The sequence below is a fragment of the Aphelocoma coerulescens genome, chromosome 1A, assembly GCF_041296385.1.
Source record: "Aphelocoma coerulescens isolate FSJ_1873_10779 chromosome 1A, UR_Acoe_1.0, whole genome shotgun sequence".
NCBI lineage: Eukaryota > Metazoa > Chordata > Aves > Passeriformes > Corvidae > Aphelocoma > Aphelocoma coerulescens.
Window position 1 is genome coordinate 63502408 of NC_091014.1, and position 15361 is coordinate 63517768.

At 48.3% G+C, this 15361-nt stretch overlaps 1 protein-coding gene across 1 annotated transcript in view; it reads left to right on the forward strand.

Moving 5' to 3' along the window:
• The window catches only part of DENND2A (DENN domain containing 2A), a 58496-nt gene extending 43614 nt beyond the window's left edge, over positions 1 to 14882 (forward strand). The window contains exons 14-20 of the mRNA XM_069003173.1: positions 1257 to 1405; positions 8477 to 8654; positions 9469 to 9510; positions 10863 to 10980; positions 12156 to 12395; positions 13221 to 13307; positions 14161 to 14882. Coding sequence (XP_068859274.1) covers positions 1257 to 1405; positions 8477 to 8654; positions 9469 to 9510; positions 10863 to 10980; positions 12156 to 12395; positions 13221 to 13307; positions 14161 to 14192 — 846 coding nt within the window. The 3' untranslated portion in view covers positions 14193 to 14882. The remainder of the gene's footprint in view (positions 1 to 1256; positions 1406 to 8476; positions 8655 to 9468; positions 9511 to 10862; positions 10981 to 12155; positions 12396 to 13220; positions 13308 to 14160) is intronic.
• Positions 14883 to 15361: the final 479 nt, after the last annotated feature.

The window sequence follows — 15361 nt, forward strand, 5'->3', positions numbered from 1 at the left end:
GATGTGGCACTGTGGTCTAGTTGTCATGGTGGTGATCAGTCAAAGGTTGGACTCAATGATCTTAGAGGTCTTTTCCAATCTAAACAATTCTGTGATTCTGTAAATGGAAGATTTGGTGTGAAAATCAATACAGACAAGATCAAAATGCTGGGAGGAAGAAAGGAGTAGTCTAATACAACATGAAAGTAACTGAGCAAGCAGCAGTACCTCAGAGAAGGATCTGGTGGTATAGTGGGCCATAAAGTGAGCAAAAGTAACAGTGTGGTATTATTTAGACAAAGTCCTTCATTGTGAAAGTAAGTGAAAGGACTGCTTTCCAGTACTGATGGAATTTTATTTAGAATATCATTTTCCAAAACATGCAACCACTAGGAGAAAGCCCCAGAAGGGTAGTTCTGCTTACTAAGTGATCTAGAAAATACAGGCAGAACTTGAGAAAATTGTTTACTTAATATAGAAAACAAAGGACAAAGGAAGACACGTGATAACCTTTCACTACACAAGCAGTTTCCTATGGAGAGGAATGTGACCAGTTGCTCTGAGTGTATACTGAGAGTAAGACAACAAGTAATTGAAGTAATTTGCCACTGACATATTTCAGCTGCAGGGTTGGTGTTGGTGAGGGTAGTTCAGAACTAGAGTAATTTTCTTGTGGGATTTATGAAATGTCTGGTGTTGGAGGCTTTCAAAAACAATTTAGATAAGCATCTGTCTAAGATAAGGAGTATGAAGTGCTAAGGTGCTATGACAGGCATTATTTAAGTAGATATGAGCAAAGAAAAATACCCACAGGCTGCTCTTGTCTGTAACTGATATAAAAAATTTATGGTCAGGAGGTTAGACATCCAGATTCTTGCAGTAAAAAAATAAATAAATCGCAACTGTAAAAGTCAGAGTGTGGATTTGAAAGGCTCCATGACATTCTGCTGCCTGAATACCAGAAAGCCTGAAAACCACTCCTAGCTGGACACAAACTAGTTTTCCTCCTTATGAAGAGCTCCCTGTCCTCAGTTCAGTGGGAAGAACTTGTGGTCGATCTCATGCTGTGCCTATTGGAGTGGACTCTGGATCGTCTTCATCTGGAAGAAGGATTTATGGGAGGCCTTTGGAAAGACTGTCTTTGAGGACTTACTGCTGCATGGTGCTCACCAGGAGTCAGTGAGGGCTGCTAGCTGTGAAAATACCTGCTGGGTCCTTGCTTGGCACACTCTGGGTGGGCAGCAAGAGCTCACCTGTGCTCTTTTTGTCCCCAACAGGTCATCGAACTGCGGCGGCCCCTTGACTCCAGGCTGGAGCACGTCGATTTCGAGTCCTTGTTCACCTCCCTCAGCGTGCGGCACCTGAGCAGAGTCTTTGCTTCCTTGCTGCTGGAAAGGAGGGTGATCTTTATTGCAGACAAGCTCAGGTACCCTCTTGCATTTCCTTAAAGAAAGCACTGGCAAGGAAGGGAGGCTGGGAAGGCCTCTGCTTTGTTCTTTTCCTTCTCTGCCCTTCTCCAGCCTCGTAATGACGTGAATAGGGCTGTTCTTCCCAGGAATGGGGAACTTAGGCCATGAACCATAATTTTGTTTTGCAGCTGGCAAAAAGTGCTGATTCTCATCCCCAAGGAGAACCAAATCCCACTTCCTCAAGACAGTTTCAGAGCAGATCCCTGGTGCTAAGGAAGCAAACCCCCTCCTTTTGCTCCATGATGTTGTAGTGTTCCCTGCTGAGCTGTGCTTGGGATTCCAGGATCAAGCCTTGTGCAGAGATCACTGTCCCTTCTTGAGTTTTTCCCTGATGTCACAAAATCTTCTTAAATTTTCAGCTTGTATTTTCATATTGGTTTCTAAAGACTTCTTTTTTCTTATGGGGATGAAAGTAAAGGATGCGGCGAGGGGAAATGAGACAGAGGACTTCCCCCTTCTATTCTGAATCTGCTCAACTCGCTCTTTTAAAAATGCATTTGTTTGCTCCCCTAAATTATGAAAAATGGGTCCGGGTTTCTTTAAGATCTTGTGCAGCTGGGGCTGGCAGCTCTCCAGCCCTTGAAGCACTTGAGGATTCAGGGAGGAAAGTTCGCCAAGGCTGGGGAAAGAAAAGCTGCCTGGATGAGTAATGACACTTAGGAGCACGCTCAGGTTTCAGGAGTGTACAATGCCCCTAAGCTGTCTGTTTTCACAACTTCCAGGCAGCAGCCTGCAGCTCTGGGACTGAGCACAGGGGCAAAGAATGGAGAGGCCCCTTCCAGAGGAAAATGAAGGGGAAAAATTCATTCTGCATGGATCCGGGGCTCTCTGTGGGCAGAGCTCAGGCAGTCTCATCACAGGAACAGGAATGCTGGGGAGAGAGAAGCTTGTAGCACTGTCTGCTTGCAGGTTTTGGCAGCTGTCTTGGTTCAGAAAGGGGAAAATTTGCCTCTTTATAATCACTGATATATTAGGTGTGTAGAGACTTAGTATTCTGGATACTTAAACCACACATTTCATGCAGAGCATTTAGACTTGTATGAAAAGTGAGAGAATTCATCCAAACACTAGATCTCTATGTAACATATATGATTTATGACATAATCTATGATCACAGGCTCTCAAATATTTTTCTCTTTCTCTGTAGGATAGATTTTACATTCTGAGAAAATTTGTTAAGGACACAGATTGACATTGTAATCTCTACATGAGAGCTGGCTGGTATCAGGAAATGGCAGGGAACTTTTGGGGGGTGTTTGAAGCATCACTTTAGAATGAACATTTATTTACCAAATCTTTTCCTATCACACCTTTATATGACAGGACAACACTGTATTCTGAGCATGGGGTGTGATAGCTCTGATTCAAAGCACCTTGATGGGTTTTGGTGTTCTTTTCCCAGCCCTGTATCTTTTGTCAGGTTATCTGGGGTCCTTAGGAATTAATCCAGCTGCATAGGCATGTAAAGAGAGTGGGAGAGAGCTATAGAATCATAGTTTCTAGACTCTCTCAATATATCATAAACAGCTTCTTTTTCCTGTGAAAAAGAATTGTTGTGTTTAAAAGACCCAGGGTCTGTTAGACCACAGGGCTCAGATTCAAATATTTACTGTAGATTTGCCAGCTCTCTATGAGACTTTTAATATTTGATGTTTCTGAGAAGACCTTGCTCTGAGCAATTTCAGGAGAGTCTTTTCCTCTTACAAAATATGAAGTTTCTCTGGCTCATTTTTGTGGAGCAAAAGCTTGGAAATGATCCCAAAGGATTGTAAAGGCATGAAAATCAGAAAACAAAGTAAATCGCCTTCAAAATTAAGTAACTACTGTATTTTAATCCAGTTCAGTGACTTGAATGGACTGGCTTGGTGAGCCTTTCCTAAGGTGAACAGTGTCTTCTCCTCATTGGTGGACATTCCATGTTTTGAAAGCTGATACTATTGTAGATACAGGATCTTCTGTCCAAATTATACTTTTCCTGGGACAGGAACACATAGAACTCAGTGAGTATTAAGTAGTATTCACTCTAGGAGGGAAAATGCCAATTTCAGAGGACAGAAAATAAACACTTTTTGGAAATAGCTAAGAGAAGGAAAAAAACTATAAAAGCAGCTGTTGGAAGCTGCTCAGAGGTTAGGAATGCTAGAAATAATCCAGCTGAGATGGATTAATGGGAAGAGTGCAGGTGACATTGTGAAAGATGCACAATAACTTACGTTTATCATTCATCTTTGTGGTTGTTCATGTGGGCACTATCAAAAACTATCTGTCCATGTTTGTGTCTGGGTGTGAGTGACAGAGAAAGGATGTGTGCAATTTATTTACATCTTTTAATTGCTGTAAAATCACTCTGTGGGAAAAAAAGCTGAAAGGTCTCTTGCCAAATACTGCATGAACTGTGAAATGTTTTCAAGCTGAGCCAAAAAACGCATCTAACAAGTGTACAGCAAGTGAAATACTTTGTCTTTTCCATCTTTAGAATGAGCATTGAGTGTTTAAATACCTGTCAATCCACAGCTTGGCAGCGGAAAAGGAAAGAATTTGGTTTATTAGTTTTTGGGTGGGTTTTCTTCTCTGTCACTATGGATACTGGGGTATACATTGCCTCGCAACCCAGGAAAATGACTTTGTTAAAACCGTGTTGGTCTGTGTAGTCTCCCCCAGCTTTTATTCATTCCTGCACTCTTAACTTTAGTCCTGGGGCAGTGGAAACCATGGCACGGGTTAGACACTGCAGCATGAGAGCTGCTTTTGTTTCCAAGGGATGTTGCCTGGCATGCAGCTCCAGGCACCGCTGACCAGCCTTTTAGAAGGCGTCTTTCAGCTAAAATCACCTGATGTCACAAGGTACCTAGAGCTAGGCAATTTTTACTGGCCTGAGCAGGAGATCTTTGAGATTCAGAAGGCTTTTTAAAAAGAAAACCTTGCACAGGCTTAAAAATCAAGGCTTCCTTTTTCCAGATCTCAAAAGCTTGTTGTGGATCTGACCAACTCAGGCAATTGCCTCTGTCCCTGCCAGAAACCACAGCTGTATCAACAACACAAAGTGGTCATTGTTATCAAAGGCAGATCTGAAAGAATTAGAGTAGACACTTTAAATGTGGTCATCCCCAGCAAAAGGTAATTAATCATCAAGAAGAACCTTTTACCATGTGCTACAAAAACAAATCTGGGACTGCAAATCTCAGCCTTGCAGGTTTCTCCCTTTTTGCCCGCTGATTAAGGAGAAGAAGAAACCCAAGGATGAAGTTTGGATGTCAGATAATAGTGTTGTTTCTTCAGATCATCTTAAAGCTCGCTTCTTCACGTACATGAACCTGCCACGTTGGTGGGAGTCAGTGAGGGTCCCCACAGAGCTGGTGGAACTTGGCATCCTCCTGGTGGGATTTGCAGCAGTGCTGTGTGAAGTCATGGGACAGTGCTTGAAAGCTCCTGTGCCTGCTAAATGTTGTAAACCAGATCTGTAATCCATCATAAGTAAATCCAGATGTGACACAGTCTCAGAAATCTGAAGGTGTTTGTAAAAATGAGTCCTACTGTAGCAGAGCTTTAAAAAAAAAATTAAAAGATACATATTCAAACAGTCTTAAGTTGCCAAATGCCAGCATATTTTGAGCAGTTTGGTTAGTGCAGGGACCACAGGACTTCCTGGCATTAAACTACAGCAGGATGTTTGACTCGATGGTGTTTTTCAGGAATCATCCAGTATCCTAAACCCAAAAAGGGATTCAGCTTTGGGGGCTTTTTATCACACATGCTTGTCTTTGGAGTGGAAAAGCAACCAGGCTGAACAGCAGGTGTCCCTCCGCAGAAGCTGTTGCAACTTGTCAAGGTGCCTTTTAGAGCAAGTCAAGCTAGTCTTGGAGCAAGTTTTCCCAGGAGAGGAAGAAGGTTTCTATGTAGTTGCAGCTGTGATGTTCAGTTTCTGTATTGGCCACCTGTGTCCCGCCTGTGGCTACCAAGAAGCAGCAGCTTCCTAGGGTGCTGTATGGTAGGTTTGTGCACAGGGTGTGGTGGGAAGGCCTGTTGTTTACGCAAACAAATGTCAGAGGTAACTGCAGTATCATTGTTCTGACCAAGGGTTGCTTAGCCAGAGAGATCTCAAGTCTCAATCCAAATCAGCCCGTTAGGGAGGGATCTGAGGGTTCTTTGTGTACCTCAGTACTTTTTAGCCTCTGTACTATTGACATCTCAGTCTCAGCTGTGAGCAACATGCAGCTCAACCATGTTCCCTGCAGAAGGCCAAATGAACCTGTGAAAATGCATTCAGCATCTTGAAAGTGTTCTTCAAAGACCTGCAGTACTTTAAAGATTACTGATGAAACCAAAAGCCTTAAAACGTGGTGTCCGTGTCCCCTTTGAACAGCTGGACTGAACTTGTGTGGCCTGAGGGTAGTGCATGACAATTCCCAGAGCACACTGCAGTCACGTACGTGGCTGCTGGCTGAAGAGCGCCATAGTCACACAGGTGGCATAAATGGGATTTATCATGCTGGATTCTTTTGCAAGGCTCAGCAGCCTGGTGTGAATCAGCAGTCCCTTAGTGTTTGTTGCAGTGCCAATTGCAAGAGAAAGAGAGAGCTTAAGGCTTGAGTCACTCCAGAAGGCCACGGTTCTCCTGGGCTCCTGGCAACCTGCAGCTCCCTGAGACTACCTGCAGAGCAAGTCTGACATGTGAAAAAGTTACCTCAGTGATACCTCCTCTGTGTCCATCCCTGAACTGCTCTGCCTAGAAAGGAGGCTCAAAGACCCCAACCCTACCAGTATTGTTCCCTGCAAAGGTCTTCCACAGTGAGAAATGTACGGGAGCAGAGATCACTGGGTTTCACCCTGGAGGCGATGAGTCATCCACAGATGGAGGGGTGGAAGGGGAAGTTATCTTTACTTCCCACTGCCTGGTGTGTACAATTTCAGACTTAACACAGCTCTTTGACTTCCACTCACTGGAGCTCAGCCATCTTTCCTCCCACTCAATCTCTCACGTACCATGTGTACTCGCTGGGACTCGAGAGCTGGGCTGAGGGAAGAACAAGCTGCCATAAATATAGCAGGAGACAGCTTGCCATAATATCTCACCATGCCATAAATAACCACATACTTCAGCTGCTCGCTGTTCCTCTGTGGAGCTACCTGGACTCAGATGTTTTCCACTGGTTTTCACGTGCTGTCTGTAAATTCAGGTCCCACGTTGAGGCAGAAAATTTGGATACACCTTCAAAATAGAGGATTTGTGGCAACTGTAAAACTTCTAACACTTCCACATTCACCCTCTCCTCACAGAAGAGGACCAGTGGGTGGTGGTAATGCCCCACTGCTGTGCACAAGTGATGAAAGGTGCAGTTCTTTCAGCTTTCGCTGTGCTGCTGCTGCTATTACCAGGGCTATTATCAGTCAGAAATCGAGGAGTGGAAAGTACGCTCTGCAGTAATGGAGAGGAAGAGAAGCTCCTGCTTTTCTATCTGCTAACATGACCTGAAATGTATGAGTAGCACAGCTTTGAAGGAGATGGTTTTAAAGGATCTCATTAGCTTGGAGTGCACTTCTAAGATGACACATTCGCTTTTGTTGCAGTTCCTTTCAAGATTAGCTTGTATGAAAGGTACAACAACAGTCATCTACTTTGATATTATTCCCACTTTTTTTTTTTTTTTTAGTGTTTCTGTTTCTTGCTAGGTCTGTGTTTTCTCATTATTTTAATTTTGCTTCTCTCAGACTCATTATCTACCTTGCATTTGTGATAGACACAGCAAGGTGTGGGCTTAGAGATGGTGGCAGGCACAGCTGGAGAGCAGCAACAGAGAGGCAGCCTGGAGGAATGAATGCAGACAAGGGAGGGAGATACACTCACACCTTCCCAAACAAGGATGTGGAACTGAAGGGTTTTTCCCATTTAAAGGCTTAAAGCTACCAGTCTGTTACACAGCCTTTGAAGGCTCTTCCTCTGTTTTTACAGAGTATCCCCTTAACAAAAGACAACCCTCTGGGAGTGAAGGGAGAGAGAACTGTCCCCATTTTGTGAAGAGACTTTCTCAGACACCTCCCAGACATCTTTCCCAAGTGCCGGTTCCCCACCTGTTGCAGTCCCAGATAAAATTTTCAGGTTAAGCAGATTCCAGCCTCTCCCCTGGGGTCTCCTTATCTCCAAAAAGTGTCATGTGTTTACCAGTGTTTGCTGCCTGATTACTTTGTACTGTCACACTGGTGTCCCAGCAACTACAGTTTTGTTCTGCTAAACTGAGCTTACGTGATGGAAGCCAGCCAGCTGTCCCCCAGCCCCACCACTCTGCTCAGCGTGCCCTAGTGATTCAGCACAAGGATGCACTTCCACCAAACTTAACTGGAGTGGGGAGGGGAGGGAAAGCAGGCTTCACTTTCAGAGCAAGCTCAAGTCCACACTCATCAAACCCCTTCCCTCTCAAATCAGCAATAAATCTATGTGACTCCTTGTTCCAGTTTGGCCAAATTTAGAAATATATCCTCTGAGAGAAGGCACCCCAAGACACTCCTCCATGCTGTACCAGATTCCCTCCTCTAGCTCCCCTCCTTTAGTGGATACTGGTAAAACAAAATGATGTTATACACACAGGGTTTATAGCAGCAAGCCTTCCCCCTCCCTTGACACATAAAAATGCTTCTAGACCCAGCATAGATGAATAACTGATGCCCTGTGGCAAGCTCTGCCATGGCTAACTGGATATCCTGCCTGACTCCTACTGAGAGAGCTGTGGGAGAATAAACTCATTTCTCTAAGGAAAGGCAGTGGCATAGAAGATGCCGTGTTTGTCTGATATTTTCCATCAGGACACTGGAGCAGCAGATCTCTGATTCTGTGGGACCCATCTCTTGTCATATGAGTGTGGGCTGGGGTCATCTTTCAGAAGTCATTGCTTCTGAAGCTGAAAAATGGGGTCAGAAATGTGGGGAAGCCCCTGGTAATTAGAGAGATCAGTCGGGGAACAGTTGATTTCTAGGAAGCACCCCTCATTCCCTGACTGACCAGCCATTGTCCTTGGTTGTGTTTTGTCTTCCAGCACTCTCTCCAAGTGTTGCCACGCCACGGTGGCCCTCCTGTACCCCTTCACCTGGCAGCACACCTACATCCCCGTGCTGCCGCCTTCCATGATTGACATCGTGTGCTCACCCACCCCCTTCCTCATCGGCCTGCTCTCCAGCTCCCTGCCCCGCCTGAAGGAGCTGCCGGTGGAGGAGGTGAGCTCTGCATCCACACCATGGCCTTACTTGAGGGTGCTTCCCATGGGCTGAGCTGTCTTCTGTCCCTGAAAGGCTGCTCTCAGAGCCTGCCCTGGCAGCTGGCAGTGCCAGGGAGCAGAGCTCTCGTCCTCTGGCTGCCGTGAGCACGGGGTAAGGGCAGAGGCAGACGTTCCCCCAGGGAGACGAAGGTCTGTATTCTGCCATGGCCACAGCTTGGGAAGGCAGGGGGCTGGAATCTCCCACTGTGGGGCTGCTGCCCATAGGAGATGGTTTTATTAAAGTTTGTGCTGGTTTCTGCATAGTGCTGTCTAGGGGCTGTGTGCAAAGCCTGTCGGTCTTAAAGCGTGATTGCTACAGCCTGGCCAGGATAGCTGCCCCTCGGGTTAATACAGGTGCCTCATGATAGCAATAAATAACTAAGAATTGGATTCCTGGTGCACAAGGGTGAGCACAGCAAGGCTGAACGTGGTGAGGGAGGGATTTCCCTCCCTGCCACCCAGGAGAAAGTGGTGCAGCACACAGGGAGAAAGGATGAAGCTCTGACCCCGCTGTGCGGTGAGGAGCGGTGGGCTGGGCCTGGAGCACAGCCTCCTGTTGTCCAAGCTGTGCAGTGGTTTGCAGTGATATCTCAGAAAGCCACAACAAGGACTCTGCTCCTGGGTCATGTTGGGTTCCTCCTCCAGCAGCAGTGGTGGGTAGGAGGAGCAGGCACAAGGCTGAAGTGTTTCCTCCAGAGCAGTTACAGATTAAGATAAACTCTGATGATGGAAATAATTACTTCTCATTTTATTTCTTGCTCTTTCATTCTTAGGTCCTTGTTGTTGACCTTGTAAATAACCGGTTTCTAAGACAGGTGAGCAGAGCTATTTCATACCCTTTTCTCCCCTTTTTCCTACATAACTTACCTCCACCTGGGTTTGCTGACCTGCCTGCCTGGATGGATCACTTTCTCGCCACTCAAAAACTGAGGCAGGACTTGTGGTTGGCAGTGTTATAGGGGTTGGTTGCTGTGTATATATGTAACATCAGCATCCCAAACCACAGCTCTTGAGGAATAAATCATTGGGAATTACCTCTTTCTTGTTTAATTTTTGTAAGAGGGGAAATGGTGGCACTTGAGCCCTGTGGGTCCTTAAGTGTTATCCTGTAAGGCAGAGGACAGAGCTGGAAGGCCTTGGCTCAGCACTGTGTGCTGGGAAGCAGTGGGACCTCTTCCAGCCTGTGTCCGTCAGTCCATCTCCCATCGCATCCTCTGCCCTGAGTGGGAAGGGAGCCTTGATGATTTTTTAAAATCCTTACTGCCTCAGGAGCTTGTGGTTCCTCACTCCAGTCCTTGCACTGGATGGATGGGTCAGAAGCAGGAAGATGGTACATGGGAACTGTCTGTTGCTCTGTAGGCAACATTGTCTGCTGATTTTCCCTTCCCTTTGTTGTGGAGAGGATGAGTGGGAAGGGGAGGAGGAAGGGAAGAGGATAAATGAGCAAACATACTCCTGGCCCAGGAAGTTCATTTTCCCAGAGCTCTTTGGCAGATCACTGAGCAGCGCTGGCAGCATCGCTCTCTGCCGTGCCTCAGCCCCATGACTAAGATGGGATGAGTGCTCCTCCTGCTGCAGGGAGCAGCGTGTGGGTGAAGGCCAAGCCCTCCCCCAGTCCTCGCCTGCCAGCTGCCTTAGCTCTGGGGTAATGCTTTACCTTGCACCTCTCCTCTGGAGGTTTAAGCTAAATCAGCCGACTCAGCCAGGGCTGGTAGGAGCTCTGCACAGTCACTGGCAGTTCCTTGGCTCCGTTGCTGCCTGGGAACTCCTTATGCCTGCGTAAGAGGCTCTGCTCGGTGCCTGAGCAGGGGCTCTGCTCACCTGGCCGTGTGCCAGCATTGTTCAGACACCTCCTCTTTGTGGTGTGGCCAGTGCTCGTGGGCGGATGGTGGGGCCATGGGTGAGCCCTGCCCAGTAGCCTCTTGGGTCAGGCATCTAAAATTCCTCCAGAACAGGGGAATATTTAGAAAAAGACACCCCTTTTCTCCTTCCTCTTGTGCTTCTTGATAGTACTGCACTGGGTGGTGCTGGGAATGTGCCAAGCATATTATGCCTTCTCCCTCTCCTCACGGTTCATTTCTAGTGCTCCCCCTGCTGTGCTGGGGAACAGAGTAGGAGAAGGTTTTGTCCCAGCCCCAGTTCCTGAGGAGTTGGCTCTGTCTTACAGATGGAAGATGAGGACTCCATCCTGCCCCGCAAGCTGCAGGCCGCCCTAGAACACATTTTGGAGCAGAGGAATGAGCTGGCGAGCGACAAGGAGGAGGGCCCTGTCAATGGCAAGCAGGGTAAAGCACAGTGCCTTTCAGCTTAGAACCATGTCTTTTCCTGCCCATTTTTTGTCTGTCACTTCTTAGAGGAGAACTAGACTTGTATTGAATTTAACACCACAGGTGTTGGAGGCAGATCAGGATTTTGGCTAAGTTATATGAACTATTCCATCACACAGGGGGCAGTTCTCTGTGTGAAGAGCAACAGTACTTATCCCTTCCCAGCTCTGTCCTTCCCTTACAATTCCAGGGAACACCTGTACTCCTTTTCAGAGGGGTTTCTTAGGCTTCTCTCTGCCATGAGTGATGCATGCCTCTCCAGGGGACAATCACCTGCAGAGCTGCAGACTTGAGATGGCCATGTGGCTCATGGGCTGAGACAGCCCTCTTGGGGGCACAGTATGGGCATCTCCTTGGTGCAGAGGAGCCTGGAGAGTGTGCTGGTTTTGGCTAGGACAGCATTAATTTTCTCCATAGCAGCTGGTTTGGGGCTGTGTTTTGGATTTGTGCTGGAAATGGTGTTGATAGTACAGGGATGTTTTAGCTGTTGCTGAGCAGAGCTTGCGCTGAGCCAACACCTTTCTGCCTCTTATCCCACCCCACCAGTGAGTGAGCTGAGGGTGCACAAGGAGTGGGGTGGAAACACAGCCGGGACAGCTGACCCCAAGTGAGCAAAGGGATGTTCCACATGGAGTCATGCTCATGGAGTCATTCTCAGCATATAAAGCTGCAAGAAGGAGGAGGGAGTAGGGGGAACATTTGGAAACAGGGCATTTTGTCTTCCCAAGGCACGGGTACTGGAGCCCTGCTTTCCTGGGGAGGGCTGAACACCTGTCTGCCCATGGGAACTGCTGAATAAATCAATTCTTTTGCTCTGCTTGCATGCACAGTTTTAGATTCATCCATTAAACTCTCTTTTATCTTAGCCCATAAGTTTTCTCACTTTTACTCTTTTGATTCTCTCCCCCATCCCACTAGAGAGAAGTGAGCACCAAAACAAAGCTTGATATCTTTCAAAGTAGTAGCAATTTGGTCTACTCCCATGGCAAGCACTTCCTAGGAGGCTGTCTCTCTTGAGCAGCTTTTTCTGCTCGGGCTGGATCTGAAAAAAGCCAGGGATTTTTTACCCAGGGATTTTCTTAGCACATCCTTACAGCATTGTCCTCACCACTGCTTCTTTATTTTTTCCTTAGAAACCAGCCCTTTGAACGAGGTGGTGTCCGAGGCCTTTGTCCGTTTCTTTGTGGAGATTGTGGGCCACTATTCCCTCTTCCTGACCCCCACGGAGCGAGAGGAGCGGACCCTGCAGCGTGAGGCTTTCCGCAAATCCGTCTCTTCCAAGAGCCTCCGACGCTTCCTGGAGGTCTTCATGGAGACACAGATGTTTGGGGGCTTCATTCAGGAGCGGGAGCTGCGGAAGCAGGGGGTCAGAGGTGAGGGGCTCCGGCTGGGCTCTGCTGTGGTGGAAACTGCTGCTGCTCCTACGAGAGCGGGGAGATGCTCCCAGCCGCCACCTCCATCCCCAGTTCCATGGCTGCAGTGTCTATACAGGAACACTGGAGGGAACCTGGTGGTTTCTTGTTGGGATTGGGATTTCAGCACCTTTCACCCTTGCAGTATCCTCCATGTGTGACCTCTTCCATTTTACACTGAATTCCAGTGCTGGAATGCTGTTTGTTCTTGCAGTCCCTCATGTCCTCTTCTTGTGTCTAGAGGAAGAATGGGCTGGATTGGTCATGGTTCTTTTGTCAAGGAGAAAGCTTGGATGCTCATCTCCTTCCCAGAGCTGCTCCTGTGGTTTTACTCCTGTTATTCCACAGTCCCAAGGGCTCTACTGGCAGCTGAAATTTCTTATCCCTGCTGCTGCTCAGTGCTGGCTTAGCAGCTTCCTCCCAAGCATTAATAAGCAGGGGATGCTTGAATAGGTGGCTGAGTAAAAGAGGTAAATTCTGCATGATGATTCCTCAGATGATGTCACTCCCTGGACTTAGCTGTGTTCGTAGCAGAATGAAGGGAGGTACATTCTGTACCCTGAGCAAGGTACAGCAGCTCAGTCAGCCTTGCAGTGGTGAGGGAGGGGGCAGACCAAAGCTTCTGTGCCAGATCGGGGCTCAGCTGATGGAGGAGGTGGGGTGAGTTGTTCCCTCTCATGTGCAATAATGTGTGGGTAAGCTGGGACAGTACACTTTCAGGTGGGCATTCTTACTTGGATTTATAGAGACACAAAATAGAAGCTGTTGACTTCTTTCTTTCTGCAGGTCTGTTCGAGGTACGGGCTCAGGAGTACCTGGAAACACTTCCCAGTGGGGAGCAGAGTGGAGTCAACAGGTTCCTGAAAGGCCTAGGTAAAGAACCAGCAAAACCCTTGGCTTCTCAGGAGGGCTGGGCTTTTTGTTGCCTTCAGGCTGCGCAGCACAGAAGCTGCCCAAGGGTGACAGGGCTAGTAATGATGTGTGGCATCCAGTGCCATGTATCCCTGTGCTGGCACGTTGTTGGCTCTGGCCGTGGTCAGTCACTGTCTGGAGGCTGGTGGAGAACCAAAGATTGGGCCATGAGCTGTATCCATGTCTTCTAAAGGAGACAGGTGGATCTGAGGAGGCAATGGAGCAACCAGTGATTTGGGGATGGTGGCTGCAGGTCCTGATGGGGGGCTTGACACAGTTTTCATTGCCTTCACATTTGCCTGTAGGGATCAGCAGTGGGAATTGCCCAGGAGTATTCTAAGATTAATCTATTTTCCACTGTAAGGGGAACTAGACAAGAGCTCCAGACTGGGGTTAGAAGTCCTTGGATAAGTTATTGGACACTGTGGCTGAGCTTGGTCAGGTGTTTAGATCACATCCCTGGCTCTCTTGTCTGTTCTTGGCCATTTAAGAGCAGCAGTGCCTGAGGGGCTGGTGTGCCCTGCCCACACATGCTCTGGCCAGGTGAGCTTAGTGCACCTTCCAGCACCGCTGGGCAAATGGGCTCTGGAGGGTGTGCTGGGGGCTCACAAGGTCCCAGCTTGCAGCACTGCTCCCAGGGAATTTGCAGAGCCCTGCAGGCCCCTGCTTCCACCTTTGCAGAGCAGTTGGCTGTGGACAAGGAGCCAGGGATGGTAGCAGGGCCAGTTCACTGCCTAGGCCAGAGGTGGTGGGAAATGACACTTGTTTTGCCTATCACTGTGGGGAGTCCATTTTCTTTTCTCTGTCTGTACAGGCAGCAAAATGAAGTTCCTCCACAAAAAGTAAGAGCGAAGCACATCCTCGTTCCACAGAAGAGAATGGCTTTACCATTTAGCAGCAATAGATTGGACTTACCAACCATTCCCACTCAGCCTGCTCCCAGGAGCCAGCAGCCTTGGGCACGCTGGCCACGGCTGGGACGTGCTGCACAGACCTGTGGTGCTGCAGGAAGATGGGATGGCTGCGGGGCTGCCGGGACACGTTTCTGGATGTCTACAGTAGCAAGCACTGGACCAAGCACTCTCTCTGAACTCTGCACTAGCACGTTGCAGGCATCCCGGCGGATTGGATCTCTTAGCTAGTCAATTCTTTATTTGGTTGTATTTTTCTATTTATATTGGGGTTAGAACAATTATTAACCGATGACTCTTGGCCTGCCTCCCCTCTGCCTGGTGCTGCAGGAGGCCGAAGCGGGACTCCCATGGGACTGAGCAAAGGCAGAGCTCAGGCATGGAGGGGAACAACAGAGATGGATGAAAGTAGGTCTCTGCAAAGCAAGGACACTGAGGGCTTCAGGGATGATGTGAACTGACCAGGAGGGCATCCAAGCAAGAGAAAAGGGTGAGGGGGAACCACTAAACCTACTGAGGACTTGATGGGCCAGCCAGCTCCCTGGGTGGCTGTACCAGGGAGTCTTGGCACAAGGAGAGGCCTTTCCTCATGCAGCGTAATTAAAAGCGAGTTGTGTAAAAGGCACGTGGATCCATGGTGTTTTTGTGGAAAGGGATGAGCTGTCTTCCCACCATCCCACCTAGCACCAAGCATGAGCCAGAGAGGACATCAAGCAGCTGGACCCATGACTTGGCCAGGCCCCCAGCTTCCCTGTGAGTCACAGAGGCTGGGTGGCCTTGTTCCCTCACCTGGCCGCTTGCTGGGGGAGCCCAAGCTGGAGCTCACCTGTAGGATCTTGTCTGGGAGACCTGCTTCCCGAAGGTCAGATGGCCTCTCCCTCTCCTCTCGTGGGTGTTGCTGCTGGGCAGCACAGCAGGAAACAGGCAAGGCCGGAGTGTCTGCTGCTGCCTTCTGTGCTCCTGGCTGGGGAGGAGGTAGGGCCTCCTGCTCGCCTCTCCTCTGTCTGTGGTGACCTCCTTCAGTGAGGAGGTATCAGGGAAGTCGAGTGGAGGTCGAGGCAGGGTGAGGGCTTTTTTGCAGCTGGCATAAAAGCTGTTACACTT